Source organism: Cucurbita pepo, chromosome LG08 (genome assembly GCF_002806865.2).
Source record: "Cucurbita pepo subsp. pepo cultivar mu-cu-16 chromosome LG08, ASM280686v2, whole genome shotgun sequence".
NCBI lineage: Eukaryota > Viridiplantae > Streptophyta > Magnoliopsida > Cucurbitales > Cucurbitaceae > Cucurbita > Cucurbita pepo.
In genome coordinates, this window is record NC_036645.1 from 199,169 (window position 1) to 226,232 (window position 27,064).

Genomic DNA, 27,064 nt, shown 5'->3' on the forward strand with positions numbered 1-27,064 from the left:
AGTTGAAAGAAACCCAACTACCATTCAAGTTCACAACAGCAACTTCAAAAAAATCAAAAAAATAATAAATAAATAAAGGTAACGTGTAGTCAACTGATGAGCATTTAGTTGCATCATAATTGCCAACTGCCTTTGGTTGGTAAATAGAATGACAAAAAGAATCACAGCATTCAATTTATAATCTCTTTGTTTTAAAAATTAGAATTTCATGTGTTTTAAGATGAACGTGACAATTAGGTGTCACTATTTATTCATATACGGATAAAGTGATTTTTATATTTAGTTGATCGTGTAGATTGAAATAACAGGAGAAAAAATCGATCGAGAAATGAGAGATTGATAACTTAAAAACTCGATTTTTCTGGTATGGAATGACACAATTAAAAATCAACTCTAACACTAACCAACTAAGTCGGGTTGGATCTTACATTGTACCATGCCTTCCATTTTCCATGATTCCTTCTCCAACCTCATGATCTTTCCTGTATTTGTACCTATGAGCTGAGTACAGAAAAATGCAGAAGTTGATGATACTCATGACTGTGAGAAGCCAATAGAAGTAATCGAATTGTCCCTTGTTGATATTTTGAGAAAGCCAAGATGGAGTTCCTTCCTTTGGGTTCCCCGTGACGGATTTGATAATACTGTTTAACAACGACGCCGCGAAGCAACCCAACCCGCCCGCGAGAGCGGCGTAGGACGATCCAATGCTCTTCATGGCGTCCGGGGCTTCCTCATATAAGAACTCAAGCAAACCAACAATGCAAAACACTTCTGCTATGCCAATGAGACAATACTGAATGAGCAGCCAGTAGGCACTCAAGTTGGGCATAGGGGTCAAAAAACTGGCCTCATATCCATTTTTTATAGCGTAGTTCCTTCGGTATCTCTCGAACACCCCGGCCCAAGCGACCGAGATTATCGAGATTGCTAGACCGATGCCGACCCTCTGGAGTTGAGAAGCGCCGTGCGGGTGGCCGGTGATGCGCCGAGAGAGCGGAACGAATACCGAGTAGTAGAGAGAAAGTATGAGGAATATGCTGAGGCCAGGGAAGACTGGCATGCATGTGACAGGGAGCTTAAGACGGCCTATGTGAGTGTTCAAGGTGTATGCTTGTTGCACTGAAAGAGTGAGATATTCTGTTAGCACTAAATTGAGAATGATTGTGCAGGCTGGTATTGGAATCAGCTTCAAAAGAATCTTCACTTCCTCCACTTGAGTCACTGTGCAAAGCCTCCATGGGCTTGGATTACCTCCATCATCCTTTAACTCGAGTGCTGCCTTGTCTAAACACCTGCGTAAATCACCGCTAAATTCAAAAACTTAACTTAACGTGCCTAAGATACTAATACGATCTCTTACTCTAATTCGACAAACCTGAAATCATTTGTGTGAAGGATCTTTCCGCTGCCTTTGATAGCGGAATGCTTGCCATCGACCTCGTACAAGCCAACCATCTCGCTGCTAGAAAACAAGGCGTTTCTCTTCCTGAATGCAGCCACAAGGACTTGAGCAACCCTTGTGAGAGGGCTACCTCCAGGCAACCGATGTCGATACAACGGAGTACCGAGAAAGAAGACGGCGTTTGAGAAGCCCATGGCGATGGCTAGGGAGCCAAAAGCAGCTCCCCATCCATGCTTGATTTGAATGTAAACAACAGCAGTGAAGGCCACAATGGCTCCAGTGGTGACAGAAAGGTAAAAGAAGTTGAAAAAGCGATCCAAATGAGACTTGTAGTCTTTGCTTTTCTCATCAAACTGATCAGCCCCAAAAGAAGACACACATGGCCTAATACCTGCAGCCCCAAAGCCTGTCAAGTAAAGGACTGTGTAAAGGTAAGTCATTTGCCATGCCTTGGCTGGCTCACATTTGCCAAGAAGCAGTGATAACTCATCACATATCTCCTGGTTTGGTACAAATGCACTAATTGTGGCACATAGAGTTATTCCTATTAAGCCCTGCATTTAGTTAAAATCAACCATTTCTTCAATATCATCATCAGCTTTGAATTCATAGGAGGAGCTTATAATAAGAACGAATCGTACCCCGAGATAGATTGTAGTAAAGATCGCAATCGTCCAATAACGACCGAGATATGCATCGGCGATGAAACCGCCAAGAACAGAGGATGCTTGTGAGATCCCAAGGAAATTGTTAACTGCATCTGATGAAGTTGTAAATGGCATATGCATCACATAGAACATAAAGGCTACCATGTTCACTGACAGCCCAAAATAAGCCATTCTCTCTGCCATTTCATTCCCTTGTAAACAAAATCAACACAAGTTTCAACTCCAAGTACTAACAACAAGCAAAACAAGCACAACAAGCAACAAGCTGCTTACCAAAAATGAAGAAGGCTGCTATCCAGCCGCCCGTCTTTGAAAGATCAGCAATCGGTTTACCACGGATATTAACCGGAGTCGTTCCTCCAGTGTAACCACGCCCGAACGCCGTCCTCCGATCGTCCGATTCAACGAAAAACATCCCAAGCTTCTTCCTCTGCTCGTCCAATCTTGCAGGCATTTCAACCATCTCCTGAGGTGATTTGATTTCTGTACTTCCCATACCTGTGAATCCCTGGAAACAAAAACAAAATCCACCACTGTCTTCACAGAGAACTCAAAACAGAACTGTTGTCCATAGTGAGAAAGAAATATCTTTGGTTATAAGGCCATAATTTTGTGCAAGCTTTGTTGACTGTTAGTGAGTGAGTGATTTTGAGTGCCTAATCAATAGGAATCCAACCAAACAGCATAGGCCCACTTAAGAAGATTACAAGAAATGAATTTCTTCACCACAAGACAAAGAAGTCCCAATTAATCACCGGTTGGATTATGGTTAGGAATTGATTTTTCCATAATGGCAACAAACTTAGAATCAAAGCTTACGCTGGGGGTAGCTGTTCGTATCCTTTTTCTTATTTCTTATTTCTTATACATATTTTTGGAGATGGGGTCCCATTGAAGGTGTAAATTTATGAAACTAAAACAGGAAAAAGGAGGAATTGGACAGTGCATTTATGGTTTGAGACAGATTGGGTAAATGTGGGTGAAGAAATATGGGGTAGCAACTATAATGAAATTGAATATCCAAATTGTGAGGCGTATAGGCTGGCAATGCTCATTTAATACCGACTTGGCGGATAGCGTTATGAGCAAGCCTGGCCTCATTCAAACGTCTCTAACTAGACAGCTCTTATGGGTTTCAAAGCTTGGCATCTTCACTTTAAATTCTTACCCATTCAAAATGGTCTATAAACTTTCCACTTCATGGTTAATAGGCTTTCGGTCCTTGGTTAATAAACTTTCGGTCAATAAATTTTTAACTTGTTCTATTTTCTTTTTTTAAGAGTAAATTTTGTGTTCTATGTGGTTCAAATACTTCTAAGACATGAAGTTCAAAGATTTTCGAGGTGGGATCTCACCACCTCTTTGGGGCTCAACGTCTTCGCTGGCACACCGCCTAGTGTTTACCTCTTTTCGGGGCTTAGCGTCCTTGTTGACACACCGCCCAGTGTCCACCCTCTTTCGGGGCTTAGCGTCCTCGCTGACCCACCACCTGGTGTCCACCTCCTTTCGAAGCTTAGCGTCCTTGCTGACACACCATCCGGTGTCCACCCCCCTTCGGGACTCAGCGTCCTCACTGACACACCACCTGGTGTCCACCTCCCTTTGGAGCTTAACATCTTTGCTGACACATCGCCCGGTGTCTACCCCCTTCGGGACTTAGCGTCCTCACTGGCACACCGCCCGGTGTCCATCCCCTTTGGAGCATAGCGTCCTCACTGACACACCTCTCACGGTCTGGCTCTAATACCATTTGTAACAATTCAAGCCTACCGCTAACAGATATGGTTCTATCTAGGCTTTCCATTTCGAGATTTTCCTCAAGGTAAACATGGTTGCTAGGTAGAGGTTTCCACACCCTTATAAGAAATGTTTCATTCCCCTGTCCAATCGTTATGGGAACTTACAATCCACCCCCTTCGAAGTCCAGCGTCGTTGCTGGCACTCACTCCTCTCTCCAATCGATGTGGGATCTCACATAAAGCGTTCTCAACGGTTCACTTAGGTTGATAAATAATTTCTAATCACTTGCATCCAATTTGACTAAAAATAATGGGAAGACTGAATACTAATTTCTCAAGAGCCAATAAGAGAAATTGTTTTGCATACGTAGCCATCCAGATAGCTTGTAGTATTATTCGTTCTAAAAAATTCCACACCTTATTAGAAGGAAACATTAAAGAAATTAATTAACAAAAGGCTACAAAAGAGAGACTTCATGGACCAAATCCAAACCAAGTCAACTTCAACTGCGTGAAAATCAATCTAACTCAAATTAAATAGAAATTTGTTGACTTTTCCTACTAATTAAGAATTAACATTTCTTTAATTGCATATTAATTGAAACGTACCGTGTTAGAACTGCAAAGACTTGTATAAATTGGGAGGAGATTATGAGTTTTGATTCATAAGCAAATAGAGTATAAGGTTTAGAAGTGAGATATCAAATGGAAGCAGCAGCAATGAAGGTCGTGGCGTTGGCTGTGAGTTTGGTGTTGATACTCACTTATGCTCATGCAGACACAGGCACAGCAACATTCTATACGCCTCCTTACGTCCGTGAGTATCTAAACATATCCTTTCTCTACGCTAATCCCAATAGTTTTGTATTGTCATGCTTTGTTTGGTTCATATGTGTAGCGTCTGCATGCTTCGGGTTCGAGGAGCAAGGGACACTGATAGCAGCAGCCAGCGAAGGCATATACAACAATGGCGCAGCCTGTGGGAGAATGTACAGAGTGACATGCACTGGCCCAACAAACTTGGGCGTTCCACAGCCATGCACAGGCAACACTGTCACTGTCAAGGTCGTTGACCTCTGCCCATCTCCTGGCTGCCAAGCCACCATTGACCTCTCCCAGGAAGCTTTCTCCTCCATCGCCAATCCCGACGCTGGAAAAATCAACATCGAATTTACCGAGTAAGCTCTAAAATTTACTCTACTAATGTCCACGGGGCGGGGTAGGGACACCCGCTTCTCCTTTAGTAGCCTAAAAACCTTTCTTCCTTCGGATTATTTTGCAGGGTCTGATAAACAGGAGCCTTTATTTCCAATATATGTATGTTTGTTTCCAATAATCAATCGAACGAAAACTCCTTAGGCTCGTGAAGTCGTCTCTAGCGGGCTGCTAGACATTGACTTCGGCTCAAGTCAATGTTGTACGGTCTATATGGTATCGTAACAAATGGTTGTAGTAATCACATATCGTTAAATAAAAAATATTTCGGTGGTCTTGATTTTTTTGCTTTGAAATAAAACAAATATGATAAAAACGGAACTAAAAACCATTTCAATCGGATTTAAACTCCTAAGCTTATAATTGGACTAAATTCTAAATTACATATGCGAAAGAAAACTATTAGAACGTTGAACGAAAAAATGAATGTGTTTGAATGTTGTTTAATCAGACTTAATCTAGACAAACATAATTTTTTAAAATTATATACGACATTCGGAATATATATTGGATTTTATTCTAATGATGTCATCATAGAGCTTGCTTACATATCTCTGGAGGCACCGCTTTGCCATTCCCAGGTGGAGAAGATAACGAAAATAGGCCGCTCTCTCCTCTTCCCGCAACATAGTGTGAAATCGTACCGAAGTACAAGAGAATTCCCTAAAAGACCCAGCACTAACGAAGATAATAGAATTGTGAAACTGAGTTGGAGTGGTGAATGAGTTTACGTTTTAGAGGCGGGTCGATCCGGTCTTTTTATGGTTTTCTTTTATATATATATATATATATATATATATATAAATTTTGCAACAAAGAAAAATTTTAAATTAAATGTTGGCGGACCGTCGGAGACAGGTCGCGGGAAAAACCGGCCGTTTCACAACCCGCCAGGAGTACGGTACAAATATCTCGAGGGCTCTATAAATACATCTACGTACCCTCATTTGAGACCGCCGATTCATTTTTTCTCGTCCCGGCTCTCGTTGCCCTAATCGTCGCCGACGGAATCTTGGGAGGCTACGTTTACAGGTATTCCGAAGTTCTCTGTTAATCCTTCGTTATTTTTCTGAGGCCATGTTAGTTTTAGGGGCCATGCTGTCGTTATAATCATGGCAGTCAGTTTCTCGTCTACGTTTTTTCATTTTAATATTCTAGTTTTGTCAAGGTTTGATCTTCCAATATTGTTTTTATTTTTTAAATTGACGAAGATTTCTCTTGAATTGTTGTTCATCTTCTTTCTGATACGTAGTGCCTATACCATAATCTTGACTCCGAAAGACAAATGTTAGTAAGTTTTGGCAGAAACATACCTTCGCCTCCATGGCTATTTTTGATTGTTCAAGATAGATTGTTGCATGAGACGTTTCGAGTTTGCTGGGCTTAGGTTTCAGAATCTCAAGTGAATGGACGCATATATGATATATGCTGATAGATTATTGGAAAATTTCAATGCATGCTTACATGAATACATTGGCGTGTTTCTGTGTTTATGTTTGTCTTGGAGAATGGGGTTTTCATTATGTTTATACCAGTTGATGAGTCTGGAAAGTGGGATCTTATGTGACACTTTTTTTTGGGCTGGAAAGTTGGAGAGTTTTTGCACTTGGGATGGTAAGGAGACCATTTATACTAGATAAAAGTTTTGGTTAACTCGGATGGTGGATAGGCTAACAATGGAGATATGAGCTTCTTCCACAAAGCTTAAATTTCACCCAGCTTTGTGATGTGTTTGGCAATTGTTCATTTCCAAGGCGTTGCATTTGCAATAATGCTTGAAAAAGTCACAATGAGTTCTCTTTTTTTTTAAGGAAAATTATGAATCATGGTGAACATTGCTGACTGTATGAAGAGTATATTTTTTGAATTAACATAAAGGACCTGAATTTTGGGTAGTGCTTGTTTTCTAAAATTGGCTAGTGGTATTTCAATTTCTATCCACCCTTTTTGAAAATCATTTATTTTTATTAAAAATCTTAAATTGTTTAATTAACATATCTTGATTTTAGTGGAATGTTTTGTTGAGTGGTTTATGGGGTTATATGGTATAATATTTATTGAGTGGGTTTAGCAGTCCTCGATTTAGGAGATACATTTTAAATGGTACACAAGGGTATATCATTTTGTAAGAACTTGGTAGCATTGACAAAGGAAGGGCCGACGTACATTAGATGCATTTAATTTCAAGCTTTCTTTTGTCGACTCTCTATGCTCTATGGACTCTCCAATTTCTTTCAAGTCAATTGGATTAAGAAAGGTAAGAAATTTAGCTTGCTAAGTAAAAGTTCTTTGTCATGAAAGGAGGATGTGGGATTGCTTCCTCGTCATACCATGATAATCAAGTATTGGGGCAATCCTCACCCAAATATTTGCAAAGGGAATCTTCAAAGAATGTCTTAAGCTCCTTGTTCCGCCATTTCTAAGAAGTACAAAGAAAAAGCTATAACCACATATTTGGATGGCACTCCCCAGTTTTCTTAAGTTTCTCAAAAATTGTGACAAAAGTCAATAATAGTCTTTTTTTTTTCTTTTTTCGTAGGGGTGTGTTTTGTTGAGTCTATAAAATGTTCTTGTTTATGGTTGTTCTCTATATGGTTGTCTTAAATGTTTTTAATTATTGTTTTTTCACTTCCTTTGGGAGTTTGTATCCCTAGAATTTTTAATCCTTTTCATTATATCAATGAGAAGTTGTTTCTTGTAAAAGAAAATGCATCATCGTGGTCTAAACATTAAGATAGATCTTTGGAAAACATCAAATGTTAATTCTCTCATTTATGAAAAGCCAAGTATAGGACTTTACCTTTTTTGTGATATCTAAACCCAAGTGTAAAGAGGGGAAGGAAGACCACGAGGAGACAAGAGTAAGCAACTAAACTATGCCTTTTGAGAATGAGTGCTTAAAGGTTTAATAGACCAAAGACACTTGTTTGTGAGAACCCTTGGACGCTGAAAGAGATGAAACCTCAAGCACCGCCATTGATATTATATTACTTTTAAGGCCGATTGACAAAACATAATGTACTTGATATTACTTTTTAAGGTGACTTGAGAGTTAATTAAAAATAAAACTTACTCTCTTTTTTTTCTTCCAACCCTCTATCTCTCCCCTCCCCTCCTCACTTAGTCCCTCCCTTTCCTCCTGCTTCCCCAACCAATCATCCCCTTCCTTGTCCACTCTCTCCCTAAACTAAGAATGACTAAGCAGATTTATTTTATTTTATTTGGCACTAGTGTTTTCTCATTGTGTTGTTTCAATGTTGTTTTTTGGTCCTCGTACAGGTTTGGTACAACATTCTTGAGGTCGCTTCATCATTTTTTTTGTCACTTCATGGTGCAAACAAAAAGTTATTTAGTGTTGCTATTTGGTCATGCTCTAGCTTGGTTGTTTGCTAAATGCTCATTGTTTTCTATTATGTTGCTTTGTTCTCCAATATTGCTTCCTCTTGTTTCAAAGGGGTGGACAACTTAGATTTAGCAAGTAGGGAAGAGAGAGAGAGAGAGAGAGATAGGGAGGGGGTGGAGAGGGGTTCATGAGAAGAGGAGAAGACGGAGAGAGACTGGAGGGTGGGTGAGGTTGCCAAGACAAGAAGCAAAGGGAGGGTGGCCCATGGAAGTCCTTGTACATCAACCTAAGTGTAGTGTAAAATTATTTCAAAGTACCTCATCATCTTTCGGTTAAAGTAGTTAGCCCACAAAAAAGGAACGACCCATGATTTTGAAGCATTTTAGGAACCTCGGAGATTTTAGTTACAAGTTTTGAAACTCTAAACCTAGTTCATTATCAAAAACTTCGAAACAAGTTAGTTTGTTAAACCTCATGGGTTAATGATGTGTTTATCCGTAGAATTCTTTTTCTACGTAAGGATTTGTTCTTGTAAATATGCAACCATATTGATTGTTTAAGCTATGGCAGTCATCCATGGCAAAGAAGAGAGGGAAAGCGTTAAAGGTTGAAGAACTTTTGAATCATTCTATCTCAAATAAAGGTGTTAAGAAACATATTAAGAAGAAGAAGTCAAGGAAGGCAAATGAAACTTTGAATTTGAAAGTTTCCCGTTCTTCTTCAAGCCAAGAACCTGTTAGTATTCCAACACACGACTCAGTTACAACTTTGATCCCTCCCAGCAATGATCAGAAGAAGTATAAAGAAACGGAGGAAAAGAAACATGTCTCTGGATTCATTTTTATGTGCAATGGAAAAACAAAGCCGGAATGTTATGAATATCGCGTTTTTGGCTTACCAAAAGGGAAAATTGAAGTTGTGAAGAATATAGCTCCTGATGCCAAGCTATTTCTTTTCGACACCGACTTGAAGCTTCTCTATGGCATTTACCAAGCTACTACTAAGGGTGCATTGGATTTGGAACCAAGAGCTTTCGATGGCCAATTTCAAGCACAGGTAAAAAAGATCGCCCTTATTGTTTATGTAGATTGAAAATAAGATGGATAGTTTCTCATTAAGTGTAGATTAATGAAGCATTTATGTTGATTTTTTTTGTTGTCAAAATAGGAGGCCTAAAAGCTCAAAACTTAAGTGTACAACTCAATATGTAAGTTAGGGTGGCTATTAGAATCGTCTTTTGGGCAAAGTTGCCTTAACTAATTCAAGCATCTCAATCAAGATTTTTGAATCATGCATGTCACATTATTATGTTAGGAAATGTATTTACCTTATGGATTATAAGCATATGGGGTTTTACAAGCAATTGTGTTTCTTCATATGTTAGAACTTGATCAAATGGTTGCTTTAAGAGTAGCGACCTTACTTGAACGGGCTCTCAAGATCCACTCTATAATTTGTGCAATTGCATCCTTGAATTTGGGAGCTCTCCAAATTTGGGCTTGATTTAGTTTTCCTATAGTTCAATGAACTTTTGAAAGAAAACTTTGAATTTTAATATTTATGTGAAGAGGTGTTTAAATGAGAGAGAAAAAAGAAAGAATTGTTTGAGCATTTTAATAGAAAGTAAAACTAACCTCAAGTGGTGATTTGTGTGGACTTGATGAGATATTTGGATGTGCCCTCCAAGCTTGGGTTCAAGCCAATAAGGATTGAGAATTTAACAATATAGAACCTTTGTTGTCTCTTGGAGCTAGACTTAGATGGGTAAAACCTTCCTATAGATAAGTGGGGTATGTATTATTAGGGACTTTTGCAGGGTGGGATGGGGACAAGGATGAGGATGGCTTCTTCGTCTTTGCTCATGCCCTCATTTAAATCTTGTCCCTACAGTCAAGGTGGGGGACTCAAGGGGATCGAAGTTATTCAATTATATATTCTTATTTAAAAATGAAGGCAAGTAGGGACTGGGACGAGGTCATTTCACTGTCTTCGTCCCCGTTCAACTTGGTAGGAAGCCCCTCGCGTTACTGCGGTAAAATGGATATTCTTATGCATCATTCTAATATAAGAAGTATGGATACTTTAGCTTGGTTAATGTATTCGTGTTTAACACTTAAGTTGTACCAAGTGAATAAGGATGACCAAACATTTGAGACTCATAACAAATAGCACAAATAATAGCATAGGAAAAAATAATTAAATTTGGGAGAGATACAACAAACCTATTTTTTAAGCATTTTAAATGTATAAACTTATTGATTTTAAATTTCCTAGTATAAAATAGTGTATATACTGTGTGTGCGCGCGCGAGTTTGTGTATGCATATATCATTGTCATGTCATGTCCCAGATTTTTAAAAGATAATGTATCACAGTGTCCTTGTCATATCGTATCCATGCTGCTAATGCATGGAGTGAGGTCTTTGTTATCTCTGTTGTTGAAGAATGGAGAGAGTAGAAGTGGAAAGAAAGAAAAGTTGAATATGACAACTTGGTACATAATTATAAATTTAGGTGTGATTTTTATATCTATGCGCGCGCGCGCGTGTGCGCGTTTGTGCATGTGTGTGTGCGCGCGCGCGTGTGCATGTATGTATATATCATTGTCATGTTGTGTCCCAAATTTTTAAAAGATAATGTATCACAGTGTCCTTGTCGTATTGTATCCATGTTGCTAATGCATGGAGTGAGGTCTTTGTTATCTCTGTTGTTGAAGAATGGAGAGAGTAGAAGTGGAAAGAAAGAGAAGTTGAATATGACAACTTGGTGCATAATTATAAAATTAGGTGTGTTTTTTATATATGTGTGTGTGCGTGCCTGTGCGTGTTTGTGTATGTATATATCATTGTCATGTCGTGTCCCCGATTTTTAGAAGATAATGTATCACAGTGTCCTTGTCGTATCGTATCCATGTTGCTAATGCATGGTGTGAGGTCTTTGTTATCTTTGTTGTTGAAGAATGGAGAGAGTAGAAGTGGAAAGAAAGAAAAGTTGAATATGACAACTTGGTATATAATTATAAATTTAGTTGTGTTTTTTATGTGTGTGCGCATGTTTGTGTATGTATATGTCATTGTCATGGCGTGTCCTAGATTTTTAAAAGAGAATGTATCACAGTGTCTTGTTGTGTCCTAGATTTTTAAAAGAGAATGTATCACAGTGTCTTGTTGTGTCGTATCCATGCTGCTAATGCATGGAGTGAGGTCTTTGTTATCTATGTTGTTGAAGAATGGAGAGGGTGGAAGTGGAAAGAAAGAAAAGTTGAATATATCAACTTGGTACATAATTATAAATTTAGGTGTGTTTTTTATATCAGTGTGTGTGCGCACGTGTGTTTGTGTAGGTATATGTCATTGTCATGTCATGTCCCAAATTTTTAAAAATAATGTATCACGTCTTGTTGTATCGTATCCATGCTGCTAATGCATGGAGTGAGGTTTTTGTTATCTCTATTGTTGGAAGAATGGAGAGACTAGAAGTGACAAGAAAGAAAAGTTGAATATGACCACTTGGTACATAATTTACGTGTGTTTTTGTCGCTTTTAAAAGAGATATTTATAAACCAAATCATGATCAATTAACTAAGGTTACCTTTCGACAACATATAATGATATGAATTAAATCGCATTAAATCTTTACAACAATTTTCATATTAGTGACTAAATCGTTAAATGAGTTTTGGATTTGATTAGTCTTTTTTGTCGGTTGATTAAATTGCCTGTTGAGGGTGAGCATCTTTTGAGGCATTGATGGAGTGAAGAATATTTCTTTCCTATGCTTTCTAATTACTTCTTCTCTATCTATTCATATAGGAATTGTTATGTCATTAATTATTCCTATGGTTTGTAATGGATATCCTTTTATCTGATAAATTATATGATGCTTTTATTTTTTATTGACGGTGGATGAGAAAAAGGCTTTTAGTCCCGTTCATGCCTAAAGGTCTGACTATCTTCCTTTCCTTGGGTGCAAAAAACTGAAGCGAGTGCCTCCGCTTGTACATGCCTAAATGTGACAACCATTATCTTGTTTAATGCCTTTAGTGGGCAGTGCCTTGAAGAGATTGTTTAATTTGATGCTTTAAGTGTTATTTTATATTTTGCATCACATGGTTATGTATATTCACCTGATTTCTAGTTGGCTGGGACATATGCATCAAAATAGCAACTAGCTTAATCTAGCTTCCTCTTTCCATTGAGTTATTTTTTTATTCCTTTGTTTTTATGTTGTAGGTGAAATTTAAGATATTCAAGGATTGCTTACCTCTTCCCGAAAGTGCTTTCAAAAAGGCTATTAAAGACAATTATTCTGGTCATCGGAAATTCAGGCAGGAACTCAGTGGCACACAGGTTACATTGTACTTGAACTTTATGTTGAATTGCTTTCAGTTCTATGTTTCGTATCATTTAAAAGCAAATGCTCATTTTAGTGAATAATTCTGATTATAATTTGCTGAGGCTGTCTTTTAATGTAGGTAAAACATCTAATTTCCTTGTTCCGCCCTATTGCCAAGAATAAAACATCTCATAAGGAATCACACGTTCGACCAAATGTGGCGAATAGGCCATCATTTAGGTCTACACGAACTAAAGTGGTTAAACCATATCCTCTTGAGAACTTGTCGTCTGGAGTGCACTACTTTCCAGACATTGAGACAAGGCCTCAACATGATCACTACCTTCCGGACATTGAGACAAGGTCTCAACATGATGTTCGTCATGTGCAGTATGATCCATTTGAACCAGGACTACATTTCTCTCATTCACAAGTGCAGCCTAGGCTTGTAAGAGTAGAAGCCCCTCCCCGTCATGTTGAAGCTTATCATCCAGAGCATGCACATGAAGCATATTTTCGTGAAAATTCTTTAAGATACCCTCTAAATTCATATGAAAGGTATATATATATTTTTTTCTTCTTTTTATCGTCTTAAATATATCTCTTTTGGGTCATTCTGTGCTTTTCTTTCTGCAAGTTGTCCAACTGATTTAGAATGAGTGCAGATAACGATAATATATGCAAGTTATGGACTGCGGGGGTTGTGTCGTTTTCGAGTCACCTAGTGTTGTTTAGTCCTAGTCTGAGTCTATGTTTTCCCTTTGGACTTCGGTGACATGCATTATTCATTTGGTCTTATTTTACTTGATTGAAACCTCTTCTTTTAGTTGGATTTGTGGGCTTGGTTTTTTTATGCAGTTGTGTATTCTACTTTAGACGTGTTTATGCAAGTGGCTGGCTTTTTTTGGAAATTTTTCTTCTTACTGGGACTGGAGCTATATAAGTTGATAACCCATGATGTATGTTTCTTTGTACTTTAACAGTATTCGCAATCCGATTGAGACCTATGATAATGGAGATCTCCGGGATGTGTATGGGCGCCGGTATCATACACCACACTTGCAGTCTGATCGAGAAGATGATGCTCGCATAGATTTTATTCCTCGTTACTACAGCCAATGGTTGTCTCCTACGGCCTCACATACTGCTCCTTTGTCACAAGCAGCAGCATATCATTCACAGAACAGGTTGCCATCTCCATATCGCTCACAGCACAGGTTTCCATCTCAGGACGGGGGGAGAGATTACGCTGGTTTGCCTCAAGGAGGACCAGCTTCTGGTAGTCTTAGCTATGGTGAAGCAAATTTGTCATTCTCTTATTATGACAATTCATCTGCTACTAGGCTAAGCTTTCGGTAAATAGTCAGAGTTTGATTTTGGTTTTGTTGACTGCTGTAGTCGTCAGTGGTCTGTTCCAAGGGAACCATACATTTGAATGCCATACCATTCCTCTTAATTGCTTGTAATAACAAGACTTCAAAGTTCCTTTTTGTGTGGAATTTGGTTCGATTCGTGCCATTGGGATTTCTTTTAAACATACTCAGCGGTAATAACCCGTTTATGTTTATCATATTCTCTGTGGTTGCGTGAAAATTCTCTTGCAATCCGACGAGAATGGGGAATATTTGGAGATTTGATCAAATAAAAAGTTGTCTAATAGAGTTGTTTCCTGAGTAAAAGCTTATAGAGTATTAATTTTATTGAATATAGCGTTACAACAACTAGAACACAAGTAGCAGAAAGTTGAGAGGAGGATTGGTATGAGTATAACCATAATTCAGCAGTCTTGGATTGGAACTAGCGAAAGTTTGCCACCATACACATCAGGGAGCTGGCTCTCATCAATGTCACTGAGCAGCGTGGATCTCAGCTTTTTGTCCTCCACAAACTTTATCTAGAACACCGTATAACACAGTTTGAAAGTGGTTAGAAAACAAAACCCAAGTACCATTCAAATTGTGCAAATTCGCACTTGCGCACACAAGAATCTGCTTCAGGAAGAAATGCGATAGAAATTTTACCTTCTTCTTGGTGTTCTTGTCGATAAATGGGTAAACCATCTTCCATGCCGTCATGAAAATGTAAGGGACATGGACGATATATAACTTGCCCAGCCTCTCTGGGTAGCAATCCTGAAAGCAACACAATCAAATAACTGTTACACTACTTGATATGCAATTCTATTACCTTACTAACGGTGGAATCACTAAGATTCTTATGGTCTTGAGAGTTACAAAAATAGTGAGGTGGTGCATCCCTTTAGCATCAAATTTTTTTTAGTCAAGTTTTCAAGCAGTTTGTTCAAATGTCAAACCTGTAGGATTGATAGAGAGGCTCGATATCCCCGAATATCACTATTAGAGTATCCCCATCCTTGAAGGTCGCCAATACACACAAACTTTTCCTGTCCTCTTGGCATCCTGAAAGATAGAACAAATAAGAAATAAATCACGGCTTACTTGAAATCTGTCACTCGAGGATTAGCTTATTTTCAGAAATGGACAATAAATAATAATAATAATATTCATAAAGGTTTCGTCATTCACTCTGTAATCTATGCTGCTATAAAATGTTTGGGGATAATCATGGTGAATGAAGATTTAACTTCTTGAAGATTCTCCCTAAAGCTACTCTCTAACAATTCCCAAGATATTCTATGGCTTTCCAGAATCCTTCTCTCTCTTTCAAGCGGTACCATTTTCTATTGGAACCAACTAAATAAAATGAAAACAACTGAAGTATTTGAGAAGCACAAACTACCTGGAACATATTTTCTCTAGAGCAAAGATCACATAACCTGCAAAAGGATAAAAGATAAATAATACACTTCATCTGTGATTTTTAAGTGAAGCAAATAAGAGAGGCTTCAAATTTGGATACACATGAGCTCAAAGTCATAACATACGAATAAACTCTTCCATATTTCCTTGTTTGTGTCTGTTACCATAGCCGACTACAATTGGACGTCCCTTCTTATCAACACCTTGCATGAACAACTTGTTGTGAGCCAGATTGGTCGATATCTCAGATGCTGATATAAATCCATTAGGAATAGCTGATTTTCTCCAGCTCAGGTACTTCAGAAACATGGCAGAAGCCTTTTCTATATCTAAATCACGAGCTCGGAGAAACCTTCGTATCATGAAGTCATCTACATCCTGCATTCATGAAGTCAATCACGAGCTCAGATTGGTATGAAGAATTTTAAGTTCATCTCAAAATGGCAATTTATTCAATTACTCGCCAAAGTTTCCATTTCACAAGATTTTCTTATATATGCCAAATTGCTCTTGCTTTAGGTTTGGATACTTTTAAAATATGGATAATCCGCAAAGCTGCAAATTGTACTTGTATATCTTGAAAATGGTTAAACTTTATGATATAAATTGTGGCGTCAATTCCAGATAAAGTATGGTCAACTAATTGAAGAATAAAAGGACGATTCAAAGATTTAAAAGTTACTAGTAGATTTGAGGAATGCAAGAGCGTAACTCATAGTTACCTCTGAAATAAGTTAAAAGAGGCAAAAACATATTGATCCCCCCATGGAAAGGTTGAACGGAACCAGAGCAAAATGAATACAGAATAACAGGAAATTAGAAAAGATCAAATCCAGCGACTGGTTGCGAACTTTCTCGAGAAAAAATCCGCAAGATCTTTTCAGTAGGAGCCAAAATTCTCAAAAGAACCACAATAGGTTGGATTTGAGAGAATGGCAAACATTATGACAGAGAAACACAAATCAAACCAACCGAGCTTCAATGAAACAAAAGAAACGCAGGAAAGCGAAATTTTCTCCATCTTAATGGGATCAGTAAATGAAAGAGGAGTAAGTAACCTTAGCAGAGGAGTCTTCTCTTTCAACAAAAGCTCTCATAATCACGACCTTCTGCTTCTCGACCTCATTGCTCTCCAAGCTATCTTCGAACACAGGCGTGACAGAACCATTCGGTTCTTCAAGACACTCCTTGAACTCATCTTCTTCTTCCTCCTGCTCCGTCCACGCTGACTTTTCCATCGACGTTACGTTGCGCTCTTCGGACCTCGAAAGCGGAGTCGCCATGAACGAAGGCTGAGTGATCAGGAGAGGAGATTTTGTACTACCAGATCTCTCTCCTTCGCTCCCTCGCCATTTACAGAGGTTGAAGAAGAGAGAGAGAGAGAGAGAGAGAGAGAGAGAGAGAGAGAGAGAGAGAGAGAGAGAGAGAGACGCGAAAACGGAGAGGAAAATGACGAGTCAATTAAATGCGTGTAGTTCAACGCGCCGTCCTCAGCGATTTAACCGGATTTCATATCAAAATGAACTGTCATGAAGCATCAGCACATTGTCCTTTTTTTTTTTTTTTTCTTTTCTTTTTTTAATTAATTATCCACAAAACGAAAAATAAATAAAATTTATTTAAATGGCTTTTATAATTAAAAAAAATAAAATAAAATCCAACACCTTTAAATCCCATAACAATTTTATAAATAAATAATTTTAAAAAAATAATTATTTATTTCCATTTTTTTGAAGAAATTATGAGATTTGGTAAGAATCATTTTCTGATTTATGCCAACCGACTAACCAACCGTGGGCACCGTAATCAATGATTCCCGCCACCGGTACACTTACTATAAATATATTTTCAAAATTTTATATTAAATTCTTATTTTATATTTTATATTTTTCTGTTTTTTCTATTGGAATATTGATACAAATTAACCCCTCAAATAACAAAAAAACATATAATTTAATTTAGATATTATAAAAAATTTAATTTTTGCCATGCGACTATGACCTCAATATGCATTGTTATTATTATCATTATAGAAACGGTTACAACCGATTATTTATTTTCATTGTCCTCATATTTATTTTATTTATTGAAGTAATAATAATAATAATAATAAAAAAAGATTTTTCCAATTTTGGTGGGATTTTGGCCACATGTCATCCTTAAGATCCTCTCTTCATGACACGTGTTCACCCACTTGTTGAAGTCCCCTCCCTCTTTAAACCATAATAATTATATAATATTGTTCACTCCAAACACGGATATATATATATAGACATAATTTAAAAAAAAATAATTATCTTCAAACTTATTACATATATTAACAATGTATTATATATATATATATATATATTTTAATAGACGATACATTCGAGTGAGAATGATTTTGAAGATAGAATGAAATGTAAACCTTTATCACTGGTTCAATCATCTAAACCTAAAAAGGAAACAATTTTTGTAATAATATATATATATTTTTTAATTTTATGAACTTACAGCCCTTTTCATAATTTGGCGGGGAGGTGATACGAAAAGCAGACCTGCGGAAGGTTGAAGGTCCATTTCTCGGAGCAGGAAAATCAGTTTAGCTCTTGAGCCATCTTCCATGGCTTACGAGAGATTTGGGCTTCCTAGCGACCAATGCAGCTCCAACTCTGCCTATTCTCTAAACCCTTTGCCATGCCAGATTCTCAGTTCTTGATGTAATTTCACTGTTCTTCACCCAATCCACATTTGGCTTCTCTGTTTCTTCAAGCAATTTCCTCTCTCTCTCTCTCTCTCTCTCTCTCTCTCTCTCTCCGTGTGTTGACAATGTTTATATTTCCTTTTTGGTCTCTAAACCAAATTTCTAAGAAACCCTTGTTCTTCCAACAACCTACCTCCCGACGTCCCAACCATTTGGGTCTCGTAGCTCTTCAAATTCACTCACCATTGTCCTCTCCCAAACGGAACACCCAAAATCCATTTCGGTTTTTGCTTGTTTCATCACTTCAATGCTCCGATTTGGGCTCTTGAGGCCGGCAATGATGAAGCTCTGGCTTTGGGTTTTCACTATTTCTCTGGTTTCCAGGATTGGCGCTGTTCCTAATGCCGTCCCCACCGAACGAATTTCAGGTTTACCATTGTTCTTCTAGGCTTTTTATTTAACTTCTGATGGTTGTGGATTGGGCTGCTCTGTTTTGCTTTTCTGATGCGTATTGGGTTTATTCTTGAATCTCTGTTTTCCGTAGAGTATTCCTACTTTTTAGTATCTAATTATGCTTTGTTTTGGGGGTATTTGAGTTTATTTGAATCAGATTCTGGTCTAGTTCAGTGATTACATTGAACCTTTGAAATTAAAATGATAATGAGCATTACATTACATGCCATGCCGTGTCGAGGATGGTTGAGACGGAGTTCCACGTTGGCTAGTTTAGGAGATGATGATGAGTTTACAAGTGAGGAATACATCTCCACTGGCATGAGGCCTTTTGGGAAGCCTAAAGAAAAGTCAATATCATACCATTGTGGAGAATCGTGATTCCTAACATGGTATTAGAGTCATGCCCTTAACTTAGTCATGTCAATAGAATCCCCAAATATCAAACAAAGAAGGTGTAGTCAAAAGTGACTCATCGAACAAAGTACAACAAAGGGTGTACTTTGTTCGTGGACTCCAGAGAAGGAGTCGAGCCTCAATTAAGCGGAGACTGTTCGAGGACTCCATAGGCCTCAGGAGAGATTCTATGGTGTACTTTGTTTGAGGGAAGGATTATTGAGGATTGTTGGAGGGAGTCCCCATTAGCTAATTTAGGGATGATCATTAAGGTATACATCTCCATTGGTATGAGGCCTTTCGAGGAAGCCCAAAGCAAAGCTAAGAGAGCCTATGCTCAAAGTGGATAATATCTTACCATTGTAAAGAGTTGTGATTCCAAGCCGCCCCCACTGGCAGAGCTAGAATTGATCCGTAAGTGTTGGGGTATGGATGCAGGGAGTGCTGGAGATGTGTTAGAAGACAACCCAATTGGAAGGTTGAAAGTGTATGTTTATGATCTTCCAAGCAAATACAATAAGAAGATTCTTCAAAAGGATCAAAGATGTCTAACTCATATGTTTGCTGCTGAGATATACATGCATAGGTTCCTGTTAAACAGTCCTGTCAGAACTCTCAACCCTGATGAAGCGGATTGGTTTTATACTCCGATCTATGTCACTTGTGACCTCACCCCCAATGGCTTGCCATTGCCCTTCAAATCCCCACGAATGGTGCCAAGCGCCATTCAGCTTATCTCTTCCAACTGGCCTTACTGGAATAGAACTGAGGGTGCTGATCACTTCTTTGTTGTGCCTCATGACTTTGGAGCTTGCTTTCATTATCAGGTAACTTAACTTACCTTCTCATTCTCAATAACACCATATGTACACAAGATTACACATATCTTGGAATGTTATTTCCTTTATCATTAATATTGATACTCACTTGTTCATCTTATACTCTTTTTCAAGCTCACAAGAGTGGAATGTTAAGAAATGTATGAAAACCAAAATCTATCGTACATGTAACCGCCCAATCCCACTGCTAGCAGATATTGTCCTCTTCAGGTTTTTCCTTCCGGACTTCCATTCAAGGTTTTTAAAACGTGTATGCTAGGGAGAGGTTTCCACACCTTTATAAAGAATGTTTCATTCTCCTCCCCAACTGATGTGAGACCTCACAATCCACCCTCCTTTGGAGCCCAGCGTCTTCACTGGCGCTCGTTCCTTTCTCCCATCGATGTGGGACATCTCAATCCACCCCTTTTCGGGGCTCCTTGTTGGCACACTGCCTTGTGTCCACCTCCCTTCGGGGCTCAGCCTCATCTCTGACACATCGCTCAGTGTCTGACTTTGATACCAACTATAACAGCCCAAGCCCACCACTAGTAGATATTGTCCTCCTTGGGGTTTCCTTTCCGAGTTTTCCTTCAAGGTTTTTAAAACGCATTTGCTAGGGAGAGGTTTCAACACCCTTATAAAGAATGTTCGCTCTCCTCCTCAAGCGATGTGGGATCTCACAATCCACTCCCCTTCGGGGCCAACGGCTTTGCTGGCATTCGTTCTCTTCTCCAATCAATGTGGGACCTCCCAATCCACCCCCTTTCGGGGTCCAGCGTCCTTGCTGGCACACCGCCTCGTGTTCACCCCCCTTCAGGGCTCAGCCTCATCGCTGACACGTCGCTCAGTGTCTAACTTTGATACCAACTATAAGAGCCCAAGCCCACCGCTAGCAAATATTGTCCTCTTTGGGTTTCCCTTCCGAGTTTCTCCTTAAAGTTTTTAAAACGCATTTGCTAGGGAGAGGTTTCCACACCCTTATAAAGAATGTTTGCTCTCCTCCCCAACCGATGTAGGAATCTCACACTAAATTTAAGTTTTTTTAGTTTTTTGGTATGAGAGCATGAGATCCAATGTTCAAATTCTTTTCTCTCCCACTTCATATTCAATATTAATAATCACTTGTCGAGGCTTGTGCTAATTTCTAAGCCCACAAGTTAGTGCTTTACAACTAGTATTTTCATATCATAGTATATCTACTTAAAATTTTGGATCTAGCAATGATCTAATACTTGCCTTTGCTACATTTTGGGAAACAAGGGAGGTTGAGCATATCAGTTCATAAGTATGCTGATAGTTTTTTCCTTTCTTCAAGCATATGAATCATCATCCCTCTTGATTGTTGTATTGTGGTAGGAAGAGAAGGCTATTGATCGTGGAATTCTTCCCTTACTTCAGCGTGCAACTTTGGTTCAAACTTTTGGACAAAAGCATCATGTTTGCTTGAATCAAGGTTCCATCACTATTCCTCCATATTGTCCTCCCCAGAAAATGAAATCCCATCTGATCCCCCCCGAAACTCCTCGTTCCATCTTCGTCTATTTCCGGGGATTGTTTTACGATGTTAACAATGACCCAGAAGGTGGTTATTATGCAAGGTGTGTGTGTCTGTTCTGCCTTTCTTGTTTTTTACATTCTTAATATGAAACAGTGTTGAAAATGGCACGAATAAGAAACCGAAACTCGACTCTGTGTTTGACGATTTAATGTAACTTGCAGAGGTGCAAGAGCAGCAGTGTGGGAGAACTTTAAAAACAATGCCCTCTTCGACATCTCTACCGATCATCCTACAACTTATTATGAAGATATGCAGCGAGCGATATTCTGTTTATGTCCTCTCGGGTGGGCGCCATGGAGTCCGAGGCTGGTGGAGGCAGTGGTGTTCGGTTGCATCCCTGTTATCATAGCTGACGACATTGTCTTACCTTTTGCTGATGCTATTCCCTGGGAAGAAATTGGCGTGTTTGTAGACGAAAAAGATGTCCCCAACCTCGACACGATCCTCACATCCATACCGCCCGATGTGATATTGTTGAGATATATTATTTATGGAATATATCCTAGATATTATATCTTAATATTCTTCCATTTATGGTTAGATTTATAGTATATTTTATTTTATTCTAGTATTTAATTATTTTATATTTTCCTCATTTGTACCAGTTTGTATCCTATTTAAAGGATATCAATATCAATGATAATATACACCTTCCCAATTATATTTTCTATCTCATTCTTAACATGGTATCAGAGCACCGATCTTGATATTCCTAATATCAAAGCATCGATCGTGGTATTCCTAATACCCCCTTGGACTCTGAGTCCAAGGGGAGTATTACCTAAAGCCAAACCCTAACCAATCAGTGAAGTCTTTACCATCGTCAATCATCCAATATCAAGAATACGTTATAAGCATCTTCAAATTTCTCACCAAGCTCTAAGGTGACATATTCAAGATGTTCGTATTTTCTTTCACAGCCTCTCAAGTGATCCAAAGCACCGATCTTGGTGTCATTATCCACTAAAGCATTTATGCATGGACCAACAAGTGATCAGGGAGGATATTCACTTGTTCCAAATCAAATTAAATGGACAAGTTATCAATCCTCGAGTCAATCATTGCAGTCTATTTCTAAAGCATTTATGCATGGACCGAGAAGTGATCAGGGAGGATATTCACTTGTTCCAAATCAAATTAAATGGGACAAGTTACCAATCCTCGAGTCAATCATTGCGGTCTATTTCTGAGTCTTGCATCTTTCTTGAAAATTCAATAATTTCTTGAAAGTCTAAAAATGCAAACCAATCAAAGGCGGTTTTTTTTTTTTACGGATATTTTCATTACTGAGAAGACAAGAGTGAAAGACAACTTGGGTGTTATTGACCTACCGTAAAGACAAGTTAAAGACAAGTTGGACGTGATTAACATACACTCTCCAACTTGAGGGGGAGTGTTGAGATATATTATTTATGGAATATATCCTAGATATTATATCTTAATATTCTTCCATTTATGGTTAGATTTATAGTATATTTTATTTTATTCTAGTATTTAATTATTTTATATTTTCCTCATTTGTACCGGCTTGTATCCTATTTAAAGGATATCAATATCAATGATAATATACACCTTCCCAATTATATTTTTCTATCTCATTCTTAACAGATATTAAGGAAGCAAAGACTGCTGGCAAATCCATCTATGAAACAAGCTATGATGTTCCCTCAACCAGCTCAGTCAGGCGATGCTTTCCACCAGATTCTGAATGGGTTGGCTCGAAAGTTGGTGCAGGATAGGAGAATTTACTTGAAGCCAGGTGAGAGGATTTTGAATTGGACTGCAGGGCCTGTGGGGGACCTGAAGCCTTGGTAGGTAAACTAGCTCTTACTCTCGTCTACGAGTGACTCAGTCAACTCAAAGTCGGGTCGCCAGTGGCACAAATGGTGTATGATTTAGCCTCGGTCTCTGAAACTCACAAGCGCTTATTATTAGTACTTGCTCTCGTTTACGAGTAAGTCAATCAACTTAAAGTCGAGTTGCCAGTGGCACCAATGGTGTACGATTTAGCCTCAGTCTCTGAAACTCACAAGGGCTTATTACTGGTACTTACTCTTGTTTACGAGTAAGTCAGTCAACTTAAAGTTAGGTTGCTAGTGGCACCAGTGGTGTATGATTTAGCCTCCGCCTCGTTCTTATAAAATCGTTTTAGCGGTCAACAATAACCCTGATTTTTTTTTTTTTTTTCTTGTTCCCTTCTTCCAATGGCCTTGGGGCATCTGAAGGGCTATGGTTCAAGCAATGCAAGTTACATCCGCCGCCAGCCCTTGGGGCATCTGAAGGGATACAAAACATTATGCCTCTTTCTCTCCTCCAGCAGCCCTTCAATCATTTTTCCTTCCATGGAAGCCTATTTCTTAGACCCTAAACGACCGAATTGACATTGCTCGATCGGGTTTACCCTATGTTCGGTTGGAGTCGATTTTGCAATGGCTAAACCAAGATCTTGAACCACCAGTTTGAGTCATGGAACAAGACCTCCCTCCTATATATCATATAATAAATACTAAAGAACAAGAGATATAATATAATTTTTTTAAAAAAAAAAAATATATATATATATATTTAAATAATTTGGTAGAATTTGGGGGTAGTTGGTTGGCAGTGTGTCAGCTATTGGCCGCCACAACGGAAATCTGAAAACAGCTGCTGGTTTGGGTCAAACTCAAACCGGACTTGCAATGCAATTCAGCTCCATTCCAACTCTGAAGCATATATTTCATCCTCCGCTTTGATCTTTATCTGTTCTTTAATTTCCCATCTCTGCTCCCTTTCCTCCGCGTTTCCTCTTCCTTCCATACCTCCCTCCCTCGCTCGTATGGCTTCCATTTCTAAGCTCTCCACTCCCATCTCCGCTCCTTCTCCATTCTCTTCTCGCAACTCTCGATCTTCCCTCTCCTCCAACTCCTTTATTGCCTTCCGCCCCTCTTCCGATTCCTGCCTCAACCTCTTCGCCTCTAGATTGTCCGTTCGGAGATCATCGCACTTGACGGGCTCCTTGGTGTATGTTTCCTTTTCCCCTTCTTTGTGGATTTTTATTTTATGCGTTTTGGGTGATTTTGATCGGGGCTTTTTGGTTTTTTGACAATTTTTTGTTTTGGGTTTCTTTCTGTTTTTACTACGAAGATCTGTTGATGTTTTTGTTTTGTCTGTTTCTGCTTCGATTTTTTTATGTGTGACGATGAATTCTTGATCATCTGTTTTCCATTTCGCACACTCTTTGTGGTGGTAGAACTGCATTTGTAGGATCTGTTTGTTTCTGTGGATTCTCTTGGATCTTATTGTTTGATTGTATTCTCATCATTGATTTATTGTTTTTCTTTCATGTCTATTAATCTAGCATGCGGGAGGAGTGTTTGATCCTTCTCTAGAACTTAGCTCTTACCTATTTTTATAATTTTCTCAAATCCTTACCAAAGTAGGATTTCTAGCGAATTTCTTAACTCTGATTTAGTGCTCAGTTCTTGAAATGATAATGATCCAAGAAACATGGGCAGTTTGGACTGAAGTCATTCAAGTACTCTGAAGTTTCTGATAATTGGGATTGGATTTGGACTTTGAAGTTGAACAGAAACCTTAAGATTTTCTAGCTTATAATGATTATGTTATTTTCATTATTGTTGTAAAATTGACGTGGGATTGTTCTAAGCCATCTGTGGACAATCCGTGTGCCCAAAGCGTGTTTGTCCGAATCCTCGAGATGCATCGACAGCAACACACTCGTAACCTTGGAGGATTACCTATGCTTAACATTTGCTTGTGCGATGCTTGTTTGGGAACTAATGTGAGGCTATGAATTTCATGTTGTTATTACAGTGTCAAGTGTTCCCAAGGTGATGGAAATGGAATCCCGACGAAGAGAACGGTGCTTCATGATCTTTACGAAAAGGAAGGACAGTCTCCATGGTACGATAATCTCTGCCGCCCTGTCACCGACTTGCTTCCTCTCATTTCCAAAGGTGTAAGAGGTGTAACTAGCAACCCAGCAGTAAGTATTCGAAATCATGTAATGTTGTTATCAGCTATCCGGAATTCTTGAACTCATTGCTTTTATCCTCTTACAGATTTTCCAGAAAGCTATTTCATCTTCAAATGCTTATAACGACCAATTCAGGTATTTTTGTAATAAAAAGTTATTGATATCTGTCTCTTTGATCTTTTCTACATTTCATGGATGGTGATTGTATTAATTGAATTTTCAGAGAACTCGTTCAATCGGGAAAAGATATCGAAAGTGCATATTGGGAACTCGTGGTGAAGGATATTCAAGATGCGTGCAAACTTTTCGAGCCTATCTATGATCAAACAGATGCTGGTGATGGCTATGTTTCAGTCGAAGTATCTCCGAAGCTTGCTGATGACACCAAAGGAACTGTTGAGGCTGCAAAGTGGCTACACAAAGTTGTTAGCCGCCCGAACGTGTACATCAAGATCCCTGCTACTGCTGCTTGCATCCCATCAATTAGGGATACTATTGCAAATGGCATAAGTGTCAATGTCACTGTAAGTTCTCTCTCTATGCATCCTTGTTTCTTTTACGAATGACTGTTGTGTACTTCGATGTGTTTATCCGATCTCCATTAACATTTGTTTCCTGATTTCTCCCACAGCTCATATTCTCCGTTGCTCGATATGAGGCAGTCATTGATGCTTACTTGGATGGACTTGAGGCCTCGGGTTTGAGCGACCTATCTAGAGTCACAAGTGTAGCTTCCTTCTTTGTAAGTCGGGTGGACAGCCTTATCGACAAATTGCTTGAGAAAATTGGAACACCGGAGGCCCTTGATCTGCGAGGAAAGGTGACTGCATCATTATTTCCAGAGTTTAATTCTTCACATATGGAAGTTTACTATAACGTTTGCTGACCGATATATCGAACGTTGAATATCTTAGGCTGCAGTTGCTCAAGCAGCCCTGGCTTATCAGCTCTACCAGAAGAAGTTCTCAGGCCCAAGATGGGAGGCTCTGGTGAAGAAGGGTGCAAAGAAGCAAAGGCTTCTCTGGGCATCTACAAGTGTTAAGAACCCCGCATACCTCGACACCTTATACGTTGCTCCGCTCATTGGACCCGACACTGTAAGTCATCTGATCACATATCCGCTCTATCAAATTGATTAAACAGGGCATTCATGGGTCCACCCTCTTCAGGTTTCGACCATGCCGGACCAAGCTCTTGAAGCATTTATAGACCACGGAACTGTTTCGAGGACAATCGATTCAAACGTATCAGAGGCGGAAGGGATATACAGTGCACTTGAGAAGCTGGGAATAAACTGGAGTGAAGTTGGGAATCAGCTAGAAGTTGAAGGAGTGGATTCTTTCAAAAAGAGCTTTGACAGCCTGCTTAATACTCTCCAAGACAAGGCCAACTCCCTTAAATCGGCCAGCAGCCATTAAAACTCTTCCCAGTTGAACATCATCAAAGTGTGATGGTGGTCAAGGAGAAAGCTAATAAAAACTGGGGGAGCCTGTTTTTCCTCTTTTAAAATGTTTTTTTTCAGACTCTTATGATGTAATATATGACGCCTACTCCGAGTTCTTAGCGATTGAAATTTTGACGGGTCCTTTAGTAGGCTTCAATTATGTCGTAAGATAAGCATTTTAGTCATTATCATGTCTGATTGTCGCATTGGTTTGACTATAAATTTAAATTTTTATTTTGAAATATT

General features: G+C 38.9%; 6 protein-coding genes across 7 annotated transcripts; 4 read left to right on the forward strand and 2 right to left on the reverse strand.

Moving 5' to 3' along the window:
- Nucleotides 1-310: 310 nt before the first annotated feature.
- LOC111799536 (protein NRT1/ PTR FAMILY 6.1) lies at nt 311-2,770 on the reverse strand. The gene is made up of 4 exons (XM_023682891.1): nt 2,347-2,770; nt 2,047-2,264; nt 1,379-1,959; nt 311-1,295 (listed from the first exon to the last, which is right to left on the reverse strand). Exons 1-4 carry the CDS (start codon nt 2,567-2,569, stop codon nt 425-427), a joined length of 1,893 nt encoding a protein of 630 aa, XP_023538659.1. The 5' UTR covers nt 2,570-2,770; the 3' UTR covers nt 311-424.
- A 1,707-nt stretch (nt 2,771-4,477) lies between these two features.
- On the forward strand, nt 4,478-5,311 carry LOC111800904 (EG45-like domain containing protein). 2 transcript variants are annotated; one of them, XM_023684814.1, is made up of 3 exons: nt 4,478-4,629; nt 4,711-4,990; nt 5,095-5,311. In XM_023684814.1, exons 1-3 carry the CDS (start codon nt 4,518-4,520, stop codon nt 5,099-5,101), a joined length of 399 nt encoding a protein of 132 aa, XP_023540582.1. In that variant the 5' UTR covers nt 4,478-4,517; the 3' UTR covers nt 5,102-5,311. The 2 variants fall into 2 exon arrangements, with proteins under 2 accessions (XP_023540582.1, XP_023540583.1); XM_023684815.1 differs by lacking the exon at nt 5,095-5,311 and having other exon boundaries at nt 4,711-4,994.
- A 542-nt stretch (nt 5,312-5,853) lies between these two features.
- Nucleotides 5,854-14,198, forward strand: LOC111800385. Its single transcript, XM_023684050.1, has 5 exons — nt 5,854-6,059; nt 8,941-9,426; nt 12,602-12,718; nt 12,844-13,262; nt 13,688-14,198. Exons 2-5 carry the CDS (start codon nt 8,947-8,949, stop codon nt 14,061-14,063), a joined length of 1,392 nt encoding a protein of 463 aa, XP_023539818.1. The 5' UTR covers nt 5,854-6,059; nt 8,941-8,946; the 3' UTR covers nt 14,064-14,198.
- A 142-nt stretch (nt 14,199-14,340) lies between these two features.
- LOC111800386 (phosphatidylinositol transfer protein 3-like) lies at nt 14,341-16,874 on the reverse strand. Its single transcript, XM_023684051.1, has 6 exons — nt 16,543-16,874; nt 15,610-15,862; nt 15,465-15,501; nt 15,019-15,124; nt 14,726-14,836; nt 14,341-14,598 (listed from the first exon to the last, which is right to left on the reverse strand). The coding sequence occupies exons 1-6, from the start codon at nt 16,765-16,767 to the stop codon at nt 14,482-14,484; spliced, it is 849 nt and encodes a 282-aa protein (XP_023539819.1). The 5' UTR covers nt 16,768-16,874; the 3' UTR covers nt 14,341-14,481.
- A 1,134-nt stretch (nt 16,875-18,008) lies between these two features.
- LOC111800372 (probable beta-1,4-xylosyltransferase IRX10) lies at nt 18,009-23,578 on the forward strand. The gene is made up of 5 exons (XM_023684030.1): nt 18,009-18,595; nt 19,455-19,843; nt 21,194-21,435; nt 21,557-21,863; nt 23,004-23,578. Exons 1-5 carry the CDS (start codon nt 18,475-18,477, stop codon nt 23,208-23,210), a joined length of 1,266 nt encoding a protein of 421 aa, XP_023539798.1. The 5' UTR covers nt 18,009-18,474; the 3' UTR covers nt 23,211-23,578.
- A 425-nt stretch (nt 23,579-24,003) lies between these two features.
- On the forward strand, nt 24,004-26,978 carry LOC111800373 (transaldolase-like). Its single transcript, XM_023684031.1, has 7 exons — nt 24,004-24,398; nt 25,212-25,383; nt 25,460-25,509; nt 25,598-25,898; nt 26,006-26,194; nt 26,289-26,471; nt 26,544-26,978. Exons 1-7 carry the CDS (start codon nt 24,214-24,216, stop codon nt 26,790-26,792), a joined length of 1,329 nt encoding a protein of 442 aa, XP_023539799.1. The 5' UTR covers nt 24,004-24,213; the 3' UTR covers nt 26,793-26,978.
- Nucleotides 26,979-27,064: the final 86 nt, after the last annotated feature.

Bases quoted from the DNA above. Each gene is read 5' to 3' on its own strand.
- LOC111799536 (XM_023682891.1), bottom strand. From the start codon at position 2,569: ATGGGAAGTACAGAAATCAAATCACCTCAGGAGATGGTTGAAATGCCT. The intron at 2,265-2,346 runs GTAAGCAGCTTG...TTTGTTTACAAG, and splicing joins AGCAGCCTTCTTCATTTTTG to GGAATGAAATGGCAGAGAGA. The intron at 1,960-2,046 runs GTACGATTCGTT...AACTAAATGCAG, and splicing joins TTACTACAATCTATCTCGGG to GGCTTAATAGGAATAACTCT.
- LOC111800904 (XM_023684814.1), top strand. From the start codon at position 4,518: ATGGAAGCAGCAGCAATGAAGGTCGTGGCGTTGGCTGTGAGTTTGGTG. The intron at 4,630-4,710 runs GTGAGTATCTAA...TCATATGTGTAG, and splicing joins CTATACGCCTCCTTACGTCC to CGTCTGCATGCTTCGGGTTC.
- LOC111800385 (XM_023684050.1), top strand. From the start codon at position 8,947: ATGGCAAAGAAGAGAGGGAAAGCGTTAAAGGTTGAAGAACTTTTGAAT. The intron at 9,427-12,601 runs GTAAAAAAGATC...TTTATGTTGTAG, and splicing joins ATGGCCAATTTCAAGCACAG to GTGAAATTTAAGATATTCAA. The intron at 13,263-13,687 runs GTATATATATAT...GTACTTTAACAG, and splicing joins CCTCTAAATTCATATGAAAG to TATTCGCAATCCGATTGAGA.
- LOC111800386 (XM_023684051.1), bottom strand. From the start codon at position 16,767: ATGGCGACTCCGCTTTCGAGGTCCGAAGAGCGCAACGTAACGTCGATG. The intron at 15,863-16,542 runs GTTACTTACTCC...TCATGAATGCAG, and splicing joins GAGAAGACTCCTCTGCTAAG to GATGTAGATGACTTCATGAT. The intron at 14,837-15,018 runs GTTTGACATTTG...TGTTGCTTTCAG, and splicing joins CCTCTCTATCAATCCTACAG to GATTGCTACCCAGAGAGGCT.
- LOC111800372 (XM_023684030.1), top strand. From the start codon at position 18,475: ATGCTCCGATTTGGGCTCTTGAGGCCGGCAATGATGAAGCTCTGGCTT. The intron at 18,596-19,454 runs GTTTACCATTGT...GTATGGATGCAG, and splicing joins CCCCACCGAACGAATTTCAG to GGAGTGCTGGAGATGTGTTA. The intron at 21,436-21,556 runs GTGTGTGTGTCT...TGTAACTTGCAG, and splicing joins GAAGGTGGTTATTATGCAAG to AGGTGCAAGAGCAGCAGTGT.
- LOC111800373 (XM_023684031.1), top strand. From the start codon at position 24,214: ATGGCTTCCATTTCTAAGCTCTCCACTCCCATCTCCGCTCCTTCTCCA. The intron at 26,195-26,288 runs GTGACTGCATCA...TGAATATCTTAG, and splicing joins CCCTTGATCTGCGAGGAAAG to GCTGCAGTTGCTCAAGCAGC. The intron at 26,472-26,543 runs GTAAGTCATCTG...CACCCTCTTCAG, and splicing joins CGCTCATTGGACCCGACACT to GTTTCGACCATGCCGGACCA.